At 37.4% G+C, this 19,269-nt stretch overlaps 1 protein-coding gene and 1 long non-coding RNA gene across 2 annotated transcripts; both read right to left on the reverse strand.

The window, feature by feature from the left end:
* Window positions 1–12,408: 12,408 nt before the first annotated feature.
* On the reverse strand, window positions 12,409–12,980 carry LOC150025097 (uncharacterized). The gene has a single exon (XM_090295924.1). The coding sequence runs from the start codon at window positions 12,910–12,912 to the stop codon at window positions 12,520–12,522; it is 393 nt and encodes a 130-aa protein (XP_090152050.1). The 5' UTR covers window positions 12,913–12,980; the 3' UTR covers window positions 12,409–12,519.
* Window positions 12,981–16,506: 3,526 nt separating this feature from the next.
* LOC137820327 (uncharacterized) lies at window positions 16,507–18,989 on the reverse strand. The gene is made up of 2 exons (XR_011082606.2): window positions 18,562–18,989; window positions 16,507–17,875 (listed from the first exon to the last, which is right to left on the reverse strand). It is a non-coding gene; the product is annotated as an uncharacterized LOC137820327 (long non-coding RNA).
* Between the last annotated feature and the right edge of the window lie 280 nt (window positions 18,990–19,269).

The following is a 19,269-nucleotide window of genomic DNA, read 5'->3' on the forward strand; positions in this document are numbered from 1 at the left end:
GTACTGCACCTCCCTGATATGGCCTGCGGCGAGGAGTTTCTGGGTTTCGTCTCTAATCACCTGCCTCCTCTCCTCGTTGAACTTCCTTCTCCTCTGGCGTACCGGTCTGACCTGATTGTCCATCGCCAAATGATGGCACAAGAAGTCGGGATCGATCCCAGGCATGTCCGAAGCGGACCATGCAAACGCATCCAGATGCCGCTCTATCACCTTGGCGATCTGGTCCTGGAGCTCGACTTCCAGAGATCTTCCCAGCTTGAAGATCTTTCCCCCGATCTCTCTTTCGAGCCACTGCTCGACGGGTTTTGGCCTGGTTTCTCTGGCGATCACCGCCCTGGCGATTCCCAGCTCCCTCGCTTCCTCATGGCGATTCCGCGCCTCTTCTTCCTCTAAACCGGCGTTCCCCTCCCCCAGCTCAGCATCCACCATCACCACGTCACTTCCGGCGGTCTCTTCTATTACTGTCGGCCTGCGCTTCACACCAGGAGGCGGGGTGGTTGTCACGTAACTCACCGACCTCTTGTTCTTCAGGCTATTCTCATAGCACTTCTTCGCTTCTTTCTGGTCGGATTTGATGGTGATCACCACCCCCTCCATAGATGGCAGCTTCAGCTTCATGTGCCGGGTCGACGGTATAGCGCCTATTCTGTTGAGCGTGGGTCTTCCCAGCAGAATGTTGTATGCTGAAGGGGCGTTCACGACAAGGTACTTGATTTTCTCTGTTCTTGAACCCGCCTCATCTGTGAACGTAGTCCTCAACTCAATGTACCCCCTGACCTCTACCTGGTCACCAGCGAAACCATACAAACAACCTCCATAGGGCCTCAGCTGGTCAAGGGGTAGCTCCAACTGGGTGAAAGTCGGCCAGAACATCACGTCTGTCGAGCTTCCTTGGTCCACCAGAACCCTGTGAACCTTCCTTCCTGCTGTGACCAACGAGATGACTATGGGGTCGTTGTCATGAGGCACAACATCCCGAAGATCTTGCTTGGTGAACGTAATGTCCACATCCGGCGAGTGGTCCTCAAACATATCTACCGTCATCACAGACCTCGCATACCTCTTCCTCTGTGATGCGGTGCATCCACCACCCGAGAAACCTCCTGCAATGGTGTGGATTTCTCCGTGGGTAGGCATCTCGTGCTGCTGAGCCTCACCACCTGCTGGTTGGGAGCTCGACGCGCCCCCCGTCCTTCTATCCAGCAGATAATCATTCAGGAACCCGCTCTTGACCAGGTCGTCGAGCTGGTATCCCAAAGCTAAACATGAGTCCACGGTGTGGCCAAAGCCCTGGTGGAACTCGCACCAGGCGTCTGGCTTTGGGCCCAGCACCTTATCGCCCACCTTCTCAGACGCCTTCAGCCTAGCTGATATATTGGGAATGGCGATCAGGTCCGCCAGTCCCATGACAAACTTGTGTTTTGGCGGGCGATTGTACTCCCGGCGTGCTGGTTGAGGGCGCCCTTAGCCCCTGCCCTTGTTCTTCCTTGGATCGTAAGGATGGCGAGTCCTCTGATCCCTCCTGGCCACCGCTATCTCCAGCACCCTCTGTGGTTGGACCCTGGTCTGGGCGCGTGGCCTAGCGGGAGCCACGCTTCCCCTCTTCTCGGCGACCTCACTTTCGTCGGCGATGTGGGCCACCGCAAGTCGCCTAACCTCAGCAAATGTGGCGGGGTGAGCCCTGATCAATGCCTCGCAGAATGGTCCCGGCAGCGCGCCCTTCTTGAATGCGTAGACCAGCATCTCTTCGTCTTTGGCTGGCGAGCGGACCATCTGCGCCCCAAAGCGATTCAAATAGTCCCTGAGGGACTCTCCCTGGTACTGCCTTATGTCAAACAGATCATAAGACACCCTAGGCGGCGCCTTATTCACTATATACTGCTCGACGAAGATCTTCGAAAACTGTTGGAAGTTGGTTATGTGACCTGTAGGCAGGCTCACAAACCATTCCAGTGCCGTTCCCTGGAGTGTGCTCACAAACATCTTACAGTACACGGCGTCTGATCCTCCTGACAGCATCATCTGCGTATGAAACGTGGTGAGATGTGCCTCAGGATCCTCCACGCCGGTAAAAACAGCCTTCACAGGTACCACACTCGCAGGGATAGGCGTGTCTGTAATCGCCTGAGCAAAAGGCATAGGGAAAACGCGAGGCGGCGTCGACGGCGCGACCTCTTCAGCAACTGGACGCCCTCGCTGCTCCTAAAGAGCTTGACGCGGCTCCTCAGTCACTCTGCTAAGCTCATCATTCCTGGCCCGAGAGGCGACCAGGTCCTCGTGCATTCTTGCCTGCTCTACACGCGAGGCTTCCACATTCGCCTGCAACGAACGCATGATTTCCACCATCTGCGCCATAGTCATGGCGCCTTCAGCAGCAACGGGCGCAACTGGACTTGAACGGTTGCTTCTCATTTTTCTCATAAAAACTTGACGAATCACAGAGAGCGATGAACAACACCTTCTTCAGCGACGATCGATTCAGCGATCAATCGGTCAAAACTTCGTAGAAACTTCGAAGAACCTCAAGAACGCAGCGAACCTTCACAGAAACTCGCAACTCCACCAAAAACCAACGCTCCTTCCACGAAAATCCAAACGAGCAACGGAACTCAGATCTCACCGATTAAAACTCGCGTTAGCAGCGAAAAAACCTCACCTCACCGAACAAAACTCAAACGAACGGTGGAAAACGCGAAACTACCGAACGAAACTTAGATGAACAGCGGAAAACGGTTGCACCAGCACACAACCACACAGAAACCGCAGAAACCTCCAAGAACTCACGCTGTGGATGGGAACAGGTTTTACACGGCCCCACGGTGGGCGCCTGATGATCCTGCCTGTTAACCAAAACGCTGGAGCTTTGCCTCGTCAAACTTGGATCGACTTCTGCGCCGTGTTAGCCTCCGTCCTTCACCGCGATTCCACCTCAAGAACCTGCAAAAGAAGAAACGGCGCCGCTGCGGCCGATCGCGCTCCGACGCCCAAGTCAGCGACTGAACCACCAATTACTCAAGAGTAAAACTCAAGAACTCTAAGGAACCGTGACCAGTTCTCTCTCAGTGTACTCAAGACTCGCAAGCGTAAAGAAATAATCTGAACGTGCATACCTCAGAAGTTCGTTGGGAACTCTTATATACCTTGGCACTTTCTCTCTCCTGGCAGTTACACATCTGGACACGTGGCTCGCATCCAGCTGCACACGTGCCTTCATCCGGAGCATCCTTGACTTGGGCGTTACTTCTGACTCTTCTTTGGCTAAGTTACTTATGCATGATACTATTCAGTGCATAGTTGCCTTGAAGCGCGATCTCTTCTGGATGGCAAGTTCGGGTGCCTTCGTACACACCTTCCCTGTGGTCTCGCCGGCCGCCTTCATGATCTGCACCACCTGTTTCACCGTATATGCTCAAGTAAGCTGTCCCCCGACCTCATCCTCTGGCCAGCTGGGAAGTGTCCATCTGCCTTCATCTTCGGCGATGTCCTTGTTTCGGCGATCTCTAATCACTTGGTCACCTGGGTTCACATCTGGCGACTTCATCTTCAACTCGGTGACCGCCGGTTTAGGCATGATGGAGATCGGAGCACGCCAACTTAATAACTGGCGAGCACGCAAGCCCCCCGACCTCCTTCCCTTCTGCCAACCAGGTGTACCATCCAACACGCCTATACAATAGCTCGACGCCACGTCATTACCCCCGACTACCAGGGCGGTACAAAAGTTATGAACAAATTGCATACTGCATTTTCATCAATTTAAAAGATAATTTCTGGTTATGAAAAATGTTCTTTTTACTGTCACAGTAAAACAACCGATTGTTTTTTCGAAACAACCAATTGTTTTTCCTCTGGCACCTCTGCATAATGATGCCAAGTTTGCTTATGCATGATTAAACCTATTTCTCTTTTTCAAATCTTGCTTTTGGACAAATATACATTGAATGTGCCTCAGAATCTGATAATAAAAAATTATATCCCCATGTTGTCTTGAAAACACTATATCATTTTCTATTCTAGAAATGTCAACATTGTTTGTACTGCTTGTCTACTATATTATCATTCTGATTTCTGCTTTGTACAATCCTTCTCATTGTCTATTTGTGAGAGCAAATAGGGGGAGCTGTTTATGCTTGATTTGGTTGTATAAGATAGCTTTAAAAACTGATGCATTATGTTGTTGCTTCTCTGCACTTGAAAACACTTGATTACTTCAATTTTTCTGGTCTTTCTGCTAATGTTGTACATGTAGAAAACCGGTTTGTGTGTGTCTTATTATCTTGCTGCTATACTTTCTTTGCATATGCATCAATTTTGTGTTACAGGACCTTTCAAGTACAGGTGCTATGATGAAGAATGATCAAAGTGATGCTTATGGTTCAAGAGCATATTCACCTTACTCATATTCTTGACAAGTAAAAATTCATGACCTATGTAAAGAAACCTCAAGAATAAAGAGTCTGATCTGTTGTTGATGGCTTATAACTGTGGAGAAGTTTGTCCATGTGGTATTTGATGAAATCGTTCATAGTGATCAGAGTTCTACAAAGGTTTATGCAGAAGAAGATGAGCATAACATCACCTTGGAAAAGTTGGAATCTTGTACAGATAAACAATCGATTGATTATGCGAAACAACTAGTTGAAATTCTGCAACAGGAAGAGTTGCCAAAGGAATGGAGAATTCCAAGGGATTTTTCAATGGAGAACATCATTGGATGCAAATGGGTTTTCAGAAACAAGCTGGATGAATCTGAAGTAATTACAAGGAACAAGGCAAGGCTTGTGGCTAAAGGTTATAATCAAGAAGAAGACATAAATTATATAAAAAAAAAAAACCTTTGCTCCAGTTGCAAGATTAGAAGCTGTAAGGTTGTTGCTGGCCTTTGCTTGTATGAGTGGATTCAAATTGTTTCAAATGGATGTTAAGAGTGCTTTCCTCAATGGAATCATCAATGATGAAGTCTATGTTGAAAAACCATCGGGCTTTGAAGATCATCAACATCCTAACCATGTATACAAGCTGAAAAAGGCCTTGTATGGGCTTAAGCAAGCTCCAAGGCAGTGTGGTATGAAAGGCTTAGTAACTTGTATATATTCATCCTTTGTAAAGTAAGTTGTATATGTTCATCATATGCTTTTGGCTTCATAAGATCAAATGAGATTCTAAACATGCTTGAGGTAATGCAAAGGTATGAATGTATTTCATTATGCATTTCCCATCACTTTGAAAGATGATTTGCTTTGAAAAATAACATTTTCTTGTTGTCTCAGAAAAACAACCGATTGTTTTCACGAAACAACCGATTGTTTTACCTCTGGCACATTTGAATAAAGTTGTTATGATTTCTTATGCATGATTACAACTGTTTATTTTCTTTCATAACCCATTATGAGTCAAATGTGCATTCTTTGTGCCTCTAAATTAGATCATAAAGAGATATATTCTCTTGTCATCCTTGAAATTCAAAGTTTTTTATGAATGGCAACCACATTGGTGTTCATGGGGTTGATGAATATTTGTGAATGTATCTTTGCAACGTCTGTAAGGTTTTCTCTTAACAGAATAAAGAGTATTTCTACCAAATCCACCTCTTGAGCAATCATTTGACCAACTTGAACTGCTGGATGAAGAAAAGATAGGGGGAGAAACTGTGGTCTCCTTGCTGGAATTTCTGGGGTCTATGGTACTTTGATTCTGCTGCTGTCATAGCTCTGATACACCATAGATTTTTGCTGCAATTCTGATATGGTATCAAAGATTTGTTGCTACAATGGTGCTGCTACACACACTGGTTTTCTGGTTTATTATGTTGTTGTTATATGTTGGTTTTCAATGCTGGAAATTCTATTGTTTGTATCCCTTCTTTCATTCTATTTGTGAAGACAAATAGGGGGAGAATTGTGTGGTTTTATGTGTTGTAATGCTATTGCTACACTATGTTGTTATCTGGTTTTATCATGGTTTAACTTCTGCTGCTGCCATGCTCTTATTCACCATAGTTCTATTGCACACAAGTCTTATTTTGGCACTGGTTTTTATGGTTATTTGACTGGTTTTTCTGCTTAAAGGCTTATGCAGAAAATTGGTTTTGTGTGCCTTGGTATCCTGCTGGTATCCTTGCTTTGTATATGCATAAATTCTGTTTTGCAGGACCTTTCAAGGTCAAAAACAACAACACAAACAAACTAGGGATTTGTCTTCATCAAATAGGGGGAGATTGTTAAACAAGGTGTTTTGATGTCTCCAAATCCAAAAGGAAAGCTTGAAGACCTTGCTGTTGGGTGTGTGTGTGTTGTCTAGTTGTTTGGAACTTGTTAATTCACTCCTTAAGATGATCCAAGTTCATTTGAATCTTTAACTTTTTGAAAAGATGAGTTTTCTAAAATGTTGTTGAAATTTCAACAGGTTGTTTTACCTCAGCAGTATTTGAAAAGGTTTTGAAAAGCTTGACTTTGTTGTCAAGTCAATTCAACTGATTGTTTCGACAAAACAATCGATTGTTTTCCTGTAAACCTTAACAGAATTTGTTAACTGGTTTTAATATGTTTTAAATGATCCTACTAACTTGGCTCCTTTATTAAATTTTTTGACCACTTGGTTGGTCTATATCAAGGTGGTTTTACGCTCCTAATCTTGGAGTAACAGAAAGAGTTTATCAAAACAGTTTTTCCAAGATTTGAAAGAGCTTTGGATCATTCTTAAGTGTGTGACATAGGATTGGGTTGTAATTCTGAACTTTAAGCTTTGTAATACCCAAGTGTATTCTATTCCCTTCTTCCTTGATTACTGTATTTCTGTATTGGTGTTGCCAAGGAGTGTTGTGTGTTCTTGAGGTGTTCAAGATCAACATTCTTGGTGTGGTTTGCCAAAGGTAGTGTGTTTCTTGAGGGGTTCAAGGTCATTACTTTGGTGTGTGATGTGTGTAATCTAGTTTTGATTGCATAGTGGATTACCCAGTGGTTTCTAGGGACTGGATGTAGCTCTTGGTGTAAAAGTGAACCAGTATAAATATGTTTGTGTGATTCTCTCTTTCCCTGATCTCATATATATATATATATATATATATATATATATATATATATATATATATATATATATATATATATGTTCCGTCCGGTTGACCTGTGACGTCTTTGTGTGCGACCTCAACCGTCAGCTAGGGACTCCTTCCCACTGGTTACCTGTGGATTCCTGCAAAAAGAGGACAAAGGGGCGCCCTAGCGGCCGTTTGCACTCCGACGCTTAAGTCAGCCAGCAAGAAACACCAAAACTGTGCACCTCCGTATTTGAGCACCGCGTATGGCACTCTGAAGGTGGTAAAAAGAACTGTGTATTGTGTGTATATTCTCGCTCTGGCAAACAACCTCTTTTCCAGTCCCTTATGCGTAGCCTCACGACTTCGAGCAAGCAACTGGAGTGTATTCTGGGAAAATTTGCCAAAACTCCGAACCCCGTTCCCAACATTCTCAGCGCTATTTAAACTACCCAAGCATTTAAAGCGCCTTAAAGCGCTTTTAATCACAAACGTAACGCACTCAATTAAGGCATCTAATTAGAAAACGTAGCGCATTTAAGACGTTGAAACGCTTGGGAGCCATTATAGTACCTAAACGCTCGAAACAGAAACTGTATTGAATGACTTTAATTACCTGGTACCTGACTAAAGGGTGTTTCTATTCTGACCTGGCTGTCGTACACGTGGAGGGCCTCACGACGCCATGACCCCATCTGGGGGCGTTTCTGCCCATTTGGGGACGTTTCTACGTGTGAGTCCTCCTGCCTGGGAGTGCTACTGCGCAAGGGGTGACTTTTTGGGTGCCAACTCATGCCCCCAATCATCTAGTCACTCACTTCGAGAGCGTATCTGCCTTCCTCTCGTACCCTGCACCCGGCTACCCTGGGCGTGACCTTCCTCTTGAGTCGTATCTGTCCCAAAGGCGTCTCTGGGGCGGCAGGGGTACTTCACGAGTCAGGCTGCCCTACACTGGTGTTGTTACTATGGCCTTGAAGCCACCTTTCTCTTCTCTTTATCACTCTCCCGAATCATCGGGACCTGAGGCCTTCCCACGGCGTCGCTCCCTCCATGGTCTTTCCTACCCATGGATATCGGGGAACTACACTGTGATTGCCTTGCCTTAGTAATATTTGATCTGGGCGACGCCCTGGTTGGGCGACGCCTTCACCTAGGCAACGTTTTGCCTTGGCGATGCTTCCTCTTGGCGTCACTGGTACGTGGCGCCTCTTTACCCAGGCGACGCCTTGTGTTGACCTTGACTCCTGGTGTTGACTTTGACTCCTGGTGTTGACTTTGACATTGACTTAGTCAACGCCCGGATACGGGACGGTACAATATATATATATATATATATATATATGTGTGTGTGTGTGTGTGTGTGTGTGTGTGTGTGTTTTAAGTTGTTTTTTTTAATTGCTGATAAAAAGAACCGATTGTTTCGACAAAACAACCGATTATTTTTCTGATATCATCTTAAAACGGTTTTGGGTATTTGTTTTCTTGATTCTTTTCTTTGTAATTCAACATTGAATTTCATTATACATTCAAAGTTTTCGAAAATCCCTCTTAAACAATTCACCCCCTTCTCGTTTAAGGCCATATATTCTAACATCTGTGAGTTGTTTTCTTTCCCTTATATAGGGTAGTGCTCTCCCCCTTCTTGTATTTGGTCTTATTATTGGCTTTGTTCTTGCCGGTTGACCTGGTTGCCGGTTGACTTCAAAGGCAAGCGATGACTCCTCTTATTTCTGATGGATTTTGTGCTTCCTTTTGGATGCTGGAAAGCGGCTCCGTTGAAACAGAGGGACCCTACCTGTTGATTGCACTTTGACGATCAAGTCTGTTCAGGGCTTATAGAAGCAATAAGTAAGTAAGTAGTTTCAGTCTTAGAAACGGTGTACCTTTACCAAGAATCTCGACTCCCTTTTATAGACTGCTTAGGTTACCTCATTGTAACAACCCCTCTCACACAAGAACCCTATCTCGAGTGAAAGTGAGCTTGATGGGAAAAATTCTGTTACATTGTTTCACAATCTTAGGGTAACAACCGCTAGGAATCTTCCCCTTTAGAGTGCACAATCTTAACAGCATGGTAACCAGGGTACCAACTCATGTACCAGCATGATGGGGCCCATCTATCACTGTAGGCGTTCTAGCCTCTACGTACCATGCATGCAGCTTACTCTTGAAACCCTAGCGCACTTGGGCCTAAGCGTTTCTAATGGGTACTTACTTGTGTTAGACTCAAATGTACTATACACACCACATGCACATTCGCTAACCATGTTTTTCATATATACGAGTTTCAACATACTCACCTTTGGGGGCTCACTTACATGGCCCACCGTCTCGACCAGACCACCGAGCCGACCTGCTCCACACAGGTGTCGATGTTCGATGTCGGTGTCGATGTCCAATGTCGGTGCTAATGTCCGATGTCTGGTCCAGTACATGCTTAACTCGGTAATAAATATTGTCTCCTTCTATTTAAGGTTGATTATCTGAATCCCTTGATTTGCGCTATACAACATTAATGTCTTTAAATATGAATATCACATGTTTATATACAATATCGGACTTGACTCATGACCCTACAGTATGTCTAAAAGAATCTCTTAATCTCTAAGACTAAAAATTATTTATATATAATTTTTTTTCTTAATCCTTCTAAGTACAGAACATAATAAAGTTACCAATATTATCAAACTTGAGGTGAAACAATTTCGTATGAGAAAATATACATATATATAGAATATTTTAAACAAAATCTCTTCACATTTATAACAAAAGCGTTAGAGTACCGCAGGTCCGCAGTACTCTTATTTAATATATTAGTTATTATCGATTAATTTTTTTATAATAACATATAGTTAAATTGTATTTTTAAATATTTGACAAAAGAAATATGCATTATTTTCGAAACATACATGATGATGAATAACTAACTTTTAATCTTATCAATCTATCTATATAATGTATGTCTCGGAACCATTCTATTATATTTAAAATATCAGAATTAAAATGAAGATGATTTTTAAATGATTACGTGTGCATTCAGTGACTAGTTTTCAATCTTTTAGAATGTGGTTTCATAAATATCAAGAGTCTCTGGATTTCTGCTGTTCGCATACATAAGTATTAAGAAATGTAGATTATATATTGGGATTTCATCAGCGCTATGACAGGTCCAGGCAGAAGGAATCTTCTTATAGTTTGTTTTTTATAACCTTTTCTCTCACTTAAAAATAATAATCTATCACGACATAAAAAAAATATTATTAAAAAAATAAAAATACAAAAAAATATGAAAGAACAGGACAAAAATTCATATATTAACAAAAATAATACTTAGATAATATATAGTTATTAATAAAGAACTTTAAAAAAAGACTATATGAAAGTCTATTATATCAATGAAAATACTTTCTTGTGAATAAAATCAAGATAACAAATTTATCAGTACATGTATTTCCTTAACGAAAAATATGAGAAACCCTAAATCGAATTTTCTCATCGTAGTTGACAAGTGTTCCAGCTATTACAAAGCATCTAAGGAACATTAGTCTTAGTAGTAAATGTATCACAAACCAATAGAGAATCACATCTAAGTCATAGACTAGTAAGACTATCTTTTGAGTTTGTTTAATAACATGTATACTCTATAAATTTCACCAACCAAAACAGTCTTAACATCAAGAAAAACAGAAAAACCACAAATAAATTCCCTCTTACACCTACTGAAAATATTATAGCTACTTTGTTTTGTCAATTTACTTTGAACAACTTTGGTCAACACAACTATGGAAATGCTTGCATGTATGTTTGCATCTTGAAAATGAGTGTTGAAGTAGATAATTCGTTAATTCAGACCTGCAATCCTTTTTAATCAATAGATACCTTGCCAACCTAGCTATCTATCTATATACTTTTACCACCACAAACTTGTATATGTTGGTTGGACGTCATCAATTAAACTCAAAGAATATATGCCAAACCCAACCTTATATGAGAAACATCGAATTTGTGAGATTTGTGCTTGTGATTGAGAGAGTCTTGGTTTGTACATGCGCTTGTTGTTGTGGTGAGACAAAAACAAAAAAGAGGAGAAAATGTTCTTCCCGAAGAGAAGGGGTCCAGAATGGAAATTGGGTGGGAGCATGGCCAATGGTTCTGCACTTTCAGGCCATTTGCTCACCATATTTTGCATTGTCATTGGCTTGTTGTCCTTCTCCCGTTACAAAGACTACATGGCTCAGCTCCATACCACTGCCATCAACTTTCAGTTATTCCTCTTCTTGTTACCTCTCCTCCTCATATTCTTCATCATTTCATATTCTGCTACTGGCTCAAGCCTCAGCTTTAACGCATTCACACCATGACACCACCTGGGGTTGCTTCATACCAACTTGTCTCAGAGAAACTTTCATTCTTTATGTAATTACTAAATCATAAATACACAACTTCACATTTATTTTATATCTTATACTCTACAATTTCTTGCAACATGTATATCATAGAAACAGTTTTAGCCGTTGGGATTAAAGGTTACTCCTTAAAACGCAATTTAAACAAATAAAATATTAAAAAGATGGTTTGTCGTTTTAGTTTTATTGTTTGCATTCTCCAATGCCCTAAGTTGACTGGCGATAGGGAATTAACTTCTAAAATAGTTCAAAAACTCAGATGCGAAGCTATCTTGCACAATACTTGTCTGAGGAATGTAGAGACAAAGTTTTCGTACCTGTCGGTTACTACTCTCAAATAGAGAAGAATATAATAACTATTCTCAAGAAACTGATGGTGCCGAATTACTTTATTTTAAAAACTAAACAGACAAATGAACAACAATTGCGTTTCTTTAGCATCTTTTCAGCAGAAATACTGGAAAAGTTTTGACCACCAACCGTAAGTATTTTACAAAGTAGACTTTAAGTCTAACTCAATCCCATAAAACCGTTTCATGAGTTTGAGGTTTGCACCCACTTATTTTCAACACACTCCTTCACGTTGAGAGTGTGACACTAACTCGTGCGTGGAATAACATATTATGGGTGGTCCGATAACGACCCGATAGCGGGTGGCCTGATAAGTCCAACAAACACTCACTAGGAAGTGAATTTTAAGCCCAACTCAAACCCATAAAATCAGCTCATGAGTTGAGGTTTGCACTCACTTATACACAATGAAATGTTCTTATCTCTAGTCGACGTAGGATCTCCAACAAATATCTCAAAAAAACACAGGCATGAAACGTTCTTTAGATTGTAAAAATATAGTTATTTGTTTTATAAATCTTTTAAAAATAATATATATAAAAAAAAATGTTTTTTTTCTGTGCTAGTTTGCCACCACCCTAATCTATTCATCTATTTGTGTATACAATACTCACCAGATTGCATCAAATTCGCTACGTTCTTTCTATGTAAATAAGTAATAAAATCAAACAAAGGGTGCGAAAATAAACTACAGAGAATCAAAGAAACTCTGAAGAAGACAAAACAAAATCAAAGAAACCAGGCATCAAGAAAAGTGGACTGATAGTGCAGAAGCACGAGAACTAGCAGGATGAAAGCAGCAACACCCCAAGGGGAGGTACCCTCTGATGGGATATGGTGCGTTGTCCTTCTTCTCTCCCATGGCGAGGAGTTGAAAAAGAACCATTCTGAAGTATCCACAGACGATAAGCAGCGAACTATGAGTATTAGCACGAGTGGTGTGGCTAACAACATCCACCCCAGTTGTTCTTCAGCAGCTTCAAGCACTTCTTCATAGGAGAAATACCATGAAATGGCGAGGAATAGGAGGATGAGTGATAAGATTAGCAGAACAGGGTATGGAACGGGATTGAGAGTGAAACCGTCCAAAACAGAGGAGTCTCTGCTTCTACCGTATCCCATTATAATAGAGAAGTCAGAATTGTGCTGTGGAATTGAGTTTGTGTTCTGTTTTATTTATAGATTTAAGATGATGGTTTGCGAAACAAAGTATGTAACCCTTTAAAATGAGAGAGTCAAATATGAGAGTTAGTGACACTAGGTAAAAGCGTAGTGTGTACTGTAGAACAAAGAATACTTTTAACAAGTGTTCTATTTTGACACTCATCATAAAAGAAAGTCTATCTAACGATTCAAATTAATAATATTTTAATAATATTTATTTTATTGTTTTAATTTAAAATTCTAATATATATTATTATATTATTAAAACTGATTTAAGGTGTGTTATTTTCTTGAAAAAGGGTTTCTTTTTACACTTAACTTCCCACTTTACAACACTTTTAATAATAAAATATTATAATTTTCTTAATAAAAATTAAAATAAACAAAATTTAAAAAATAAAATAATAATATATTTAATTTTTAATTGAATTTAAACTATTATTGTTTTATTTTATTTTTTAGAGTTCTCAAAATATTTGTTTTTTGTTTTTAAATTAGAATGCTTATATGGCAATTTTTTTTATCATATTACATTCGAAAGAAAAATATTTATAATTTTTTATTGAAATGAAATAATTTTAAAATTTATTTCAATATTACAAAAATTAAAAAAAAAACAACTTTGTAGTAAAATAAAATAGTTTTAAAATTCATTTCAATTGTCAAATTAAGATTTTCCTTTAAATTAATTGGTTTTTGAAGTGGTAGTTTGCATACTTTATCTATTAATTACCACATAGGAGGGTTGTCCGGGTCCCACAAGTGAAATTAAGACAGTTGTACCTGTGAAAACTACCTATTAAAGGAAAACAAGTTATCTACGTAATAAATTCTAATTGGACTAATTCTTTTACTTCTTTAAATGTGATTAATTTTATTATACAAGTGGTTAAAAAAAGTTAACATGATTATATATAAATGTTTATATGCAGTTAGTTTTTATTTGGTTTATTCTTTAGTATTCAAAACATAGGTGTTAGTGTATTTGTATTTAAGTATTTTTATTATGATATTTTATTTTATTGGCTAAAATTTTCCATATATATTAATTTCAATTTTAAATTTTTAAAGTATAATTATTTTTATTTTAAAATTAAATCTTAAAATCATGTATTAATATAAGAGGGGTCTCACTCACTATAATTGTACTGGCACTTTGTCAAAATCTAACATTTATTATTATTTTTATATTATTACATTTATTGTAACTAAAAAAAATATAAACATATTTTGTTTTAGAATTTCAGAACATCACATGAAGAAAGAACTTTTGTATCAACGTTATTTATGTTTAATGTAACTTTTCCCAAACATACTCTTGATATAATATAGCTAATTTGAGTGTACAAAATAGTTAACTACCTGGCTGTTTAAATCAACTTCTTTATGTAAAATTTAGGATAGAAAAAATAAAAGAAATTAAAAATTAATTTATTCTATAAGTTAAAAAAAACTTGTAAATATATTAAAAATAAAGTTATAAGAAAATATTATTGTATACATAAATTAATTTAAATGTATGAGAAATTAATTTCATTTTTATAAGTTATTGTTGTCATATATAATTAAATTTTCTTGACAAATGTCTACATAATTATTTTTTTCATAAAATAATTAATAATAAATGAATGTGATTATAAAAAATTATTGATGTAGTTAATATCATCACGAGATTATTAAATTATTTAATGATAATTACTTTTATTTCACTACGAATTAATGATTTACGAGATTATTGAAATATATTTATAATGTTTACCTGTGTTTGGAAAGTGGTTAATAATGTTTTCTGAAATGATGTCTAAAAAAGTTTCTTTGATTGATTACATATTTTTACTTTGGTTTATATAAAAATTGAAGAAAACCAATTTCTTAAAGTTATTTTACTTATAAGTATCTACTTAGTTTAGTGTATTAGATTTGCGTAGTGAATATTAGTTAATCCTGAAGTTACTGAATAATGAATGTGAGGTAGCAATTATATTTGAAATATATGAAATTAATATACATGTGTTGTTGAAATGAGATTAGAGTTTATATTTGAGTAACTATATTAAGTTTTAGATTATCAATATTACATAGGAATGATATGCTAAGTTAGTATGTGATTTAATATCAAATATAAAAACTCTTTTTTTGAAATAAAAAGAATATATTTTAACTAATGATTTAAGTGACATAAATTAATGCATCACATCAAAGTTGAGAAAAAGTTATTATATCACTGTTAAATATTGATTATATAATTATTACTACAATAAATTTATCATGACTTGTGTTGAGATTAGTGTCTAGACAAAAAAAATACTTAGAATTGACAAGATATTATTTGGTTGTATAATTGTTTATCAAATATATTTAAAATTGATGTAGAACAAATATACTTAAAATTGATTAGATATTAGAATTTTATGAACTATATTTAATACAAATATTTTTGAAAGACATCTTACTTCATATCTTATATCCAACAATACTTTCAGAGAATCAATTTTTTTAGTTTAATTTATTTAAATCATAAATTTTAATCACAATTATTAATAGTTTACCTTTCTTATTTCTCAATGTATAGATTTATGCTATTTGCTAATTATACTTGATGCATTAGTATGATAATATAGGCTCAACAGATAGTTATAGACAAATTTAGACTTTATTTTATGATATCCATTTATTTTATATTTGTCTTTGTATTTTTTTTTCTGAAATATTTTGGTTATTTATAAAACCTTAACCTTATTGTGACTAAGAGAACGTAAAGAAAAAAAAAAGATGTTAATTATTAGTAAAGTGAACGTTGTACATAGTGACAAAAGTACAAGCTTATTAATTTCAAGGGTGATGATAGTTAACATCATCTACAGTGCCAAACATTCACTTCACATAAAAAAAATAATATTTTAATTATGTTTAATTTATTTTTTAATTTAAAATGTTATTATATTATTATAATAGAATATCAAGTCTAAGTTTTTTAATTTTGAGTTTCAAACTATCTAACAAAACATGAACACGAAAATACGTAAAATTTTTAAAATGTAGGAAATGGAGACACGAATTTATATATTATATAATTATGAATTATATAAATCGATAATAAAGATTTATGTGCACAAGTATCTTTTAGATTATTTTTTGAATTGAACACTAAGTATCATACACGAGTGTGTCGGTGTCTGATACTCACATAGTATCTGAACTACTAATAAAATCTTTTCCTAATTCCTATTGCATCCCAGGAAGTAGCGTTTGAATCAAACTAATGCCAATTACTGTACGGTGGTTGCACAAAAGATGCGTAATGACCAATACAAAAGAAAATAATTGAGGTGCGGTGGGGACAAAATTAGGTAACAAGCATTTCAACTCATAAAGCCATTCTTCTCCACTCCTCTTCTCTTTTTTCTTCCTCTTTTAAACAATTTGAATAATCTCAACAAATTACTTATAATCAAACTTTTTCTAACACTGCAACAGCCCATAGCGTTGATCCTGGGTTCTTCCAAGACAATAAAAGCAAGCACCAAAGTTCAACCTTATACAGAAAAAAAGTAATATAAAACTTAAAGTATATCATAATGACCATCGACCTACAACAATACAAGGAAAAAGATATTGCTCTCGTCTGCATTAATTATATTTAAATCATTAACACAGAACCGTGACCCTCCCTTTTAGTTCTGGTAACAGACAATGAAATTGGCACATATAATTTATACGATCATATCATAGTATTCCAATCCAAACACAATTATTCAACCTAGTGGGCTAGGATATGGGATAATCATATAGCACTGAACACAATATACCAATCATGGATCCAGCAGCAGGTGTTGGACTGACACTACCAGTAACAGTAACAGACATGCTTACACCGATAGCACGTTGGCTTGGCATAAACCCTCCTTGGAGTTCCAATCAGTGACAGCAAAAGCAGGATGAATAGTACCAGTATTGGCGTGACCAAAGCTGACCAATTCGTCTTCTTTTCTTCAACTACTACCACTTGTTCACGCGTGAAGAGCCAGGGTATGCACAGGAGCATCAAGGCCACGGCCAACATCACAATAACATCTGATGTATGAGTACTATAAGTCTTTCGTTTATAGCAGTAGTAACCCATCCTCAGAAATCTGGAAGGGATTTTAGAGATTCTTAAGTGAATCAAGCATATAATTAATGGCAAGGAAAAGCCTTGCCCCTATAGATTTTTATAGAACAATCACTCATCACATCCAAGACTAATATCCACCTCACAACTTTCGATAGTTGGATAATTGTTGCTCTCACAACTTTTTCTAGTAAGCCATCACATTCAGCAATAATGGTTAAAACAGGCACCATGATGTGGGGTCAACTTCATGGCTTGTGTGCCATGTGTTTAAGATTGTGATATGAACTAACTTTTGAAAATTGAACTTCTTTTCTATTTTTTTTATCAGCAAAAAGTTAAAATAATTAATTGTAGCATTTGAAGATGCTCGAACCCTGTAACAGAAGAGCTGTGCTCATGATCCAAGTACTAGCCAAAAGAAGTTTTATTACCTTCTGCATTTCTATTAAATAAAATCTAATATGCTAAGCAAAAGTAAAGTAGCTGCACCGGGCTTCTATGAATAAAATCAGCATAGATTTCCCCAATTAATATGGACTGAGTCTTACTCCCAACCATACCCACACTCACAGAGTCCTAATTAGATAGCTTCAGCACATAACTATAGGTTAAAAAATACAAATGTTCCGAAAAAATTGTTTTGGTGCCAAGAATGCTGTGGTGAATTCCCCAGCTTAAGTTCAAAGTGCTGACTTCCTGGTTCATGTATAGACCCTCAGCTATTCCATTGAGGAATTGTTGATACTCTTTTAATTTAACCTCCTTTCCGGCTTACACAGTAAAAAGAAGCTTCACTTAAGAGTGTACCTGTTTCAATGACATTATAATTGAAAACTGTCCCTCTAGAATAGTACATTAGTGCAGTACCACCTTGCATAGGCAAAACAGTATAACATTTATTCATAGCAAGAGCTTTAAGAAGAAAAACTACTAAGGTAATCTAATCAACAAGCTGAGAACAGCTAAGTACCAGAAAATGTTATAGGGGCCCCAATGGTTAATGCTCTGCAGCTGATTACCTTTTAGTTACCTCAAAGTTTTCAAACCATTTTATTATGAAAAGGAATTCAATTTTGAATTTGGCTTTAAACCGCACTATAAACTATTTTTGTTGCACGTCACTGTAATGTGATCCTTGTTATCATCCTCTTTGTGAGGTAGATATTGGGAATGAAATTTTCTGCAATAGTTTTTACTTATAAACCCAAACCCCTTTTTTATTAGCAAAAGAATGAATAAATATTAAGTATTTTAAATATTCTACAACTTGAAAAGTTATAAATGCTGCGTAACCCTGAAAAACACTTAGAAACATCAGTAAAAGTCAGCTATCCAAAAAACCCCTACATCTATCTATGGTTATATCATGACACCTCACCAACATCTTCCCTACACAACTAAAAGACCAAAAGGAGTAATAATGATAAACATGGCCACACTTGTAGTCGAGCATACATGAAATTGTAGAGACTTTAAGAGGAGTGGTAACCTACATAGATTCGTGCATGTCTGGGTTTATACCAGCAGCAGTCCATAAGTAAAAGTACCCTTAGTTGTCCAAAAAGCATTGTGACTACAAACTTCAGCCAAGTAGTGTCCCTTCCCCTTTGAAGATAGAGATATCAGCAGCAAAAAATGACCAACATTGCTCAGAAGAATGTGCTTTTCAGATGGAAGCTTTGAGGATCTGGGCATGCAAAGCCTAAGAAAAAAACAGATTTGTACAGGCTTCCTGCGAAGCTTCTCAGTACCCCTGCATAACCACCACTAAACATAGATCTTTACCAACCATCATTACAGAGCAGGTAACATAAACATAGACAAAATGGCTGCATTATAGAAACGCTGGACGAAAGCAAAACATACAAAGGTATTGGATTTTATAACCGAGACAACTGTCTAATAATAGCTTGGATTTCTCTCCAAGCTACCTAAAAGTTCTCAGGCAAAAAGTTCTCAGGTCCAAGCTCCCTAAAATTGTAAAGTGTTCATTAATATAATTAAATTCTTTTTAAGCCTATAGTATAATTAAATAAAATATTTACTATTTCTACGAATAAAATAGTCATATATAATTAATTTTTATTTTTAATGTATTTGTACGGTTGGGAAAGTTGAGTAGCTGACCGCCTTCAGGCCATTTAACCCAAATAGAATCTTTAAAATTTTATTTAATTATAATTAAGTCAATTTATCAGTAA

Source organism: Phaseolus vulgaris, chromosome 9 (assembly GCF_051622355.1).
Source record: "Phaseolus vulgaris cultivar YP4 chromosome 9, ASM5162235v1, whole genome shotgun sequence".
NCBI classification, from domain to species: Eukaryota; Viridiplantae; Streptophyta; class Magnoliopsida; order Fabales; family Fabaceae; genus Phaseolus; species Phaseolus vulgaris.

Bases quoted from the DNA above. Each gene is read 5' to 3' on its own strand.
- LOC150025097 (XM_090295924.1), bottom strand. From the start codon at position 12,912: ATGGGATACGGTAGAAGCAGAGACTCCTCTGTTTTGGACGGTTTCACT.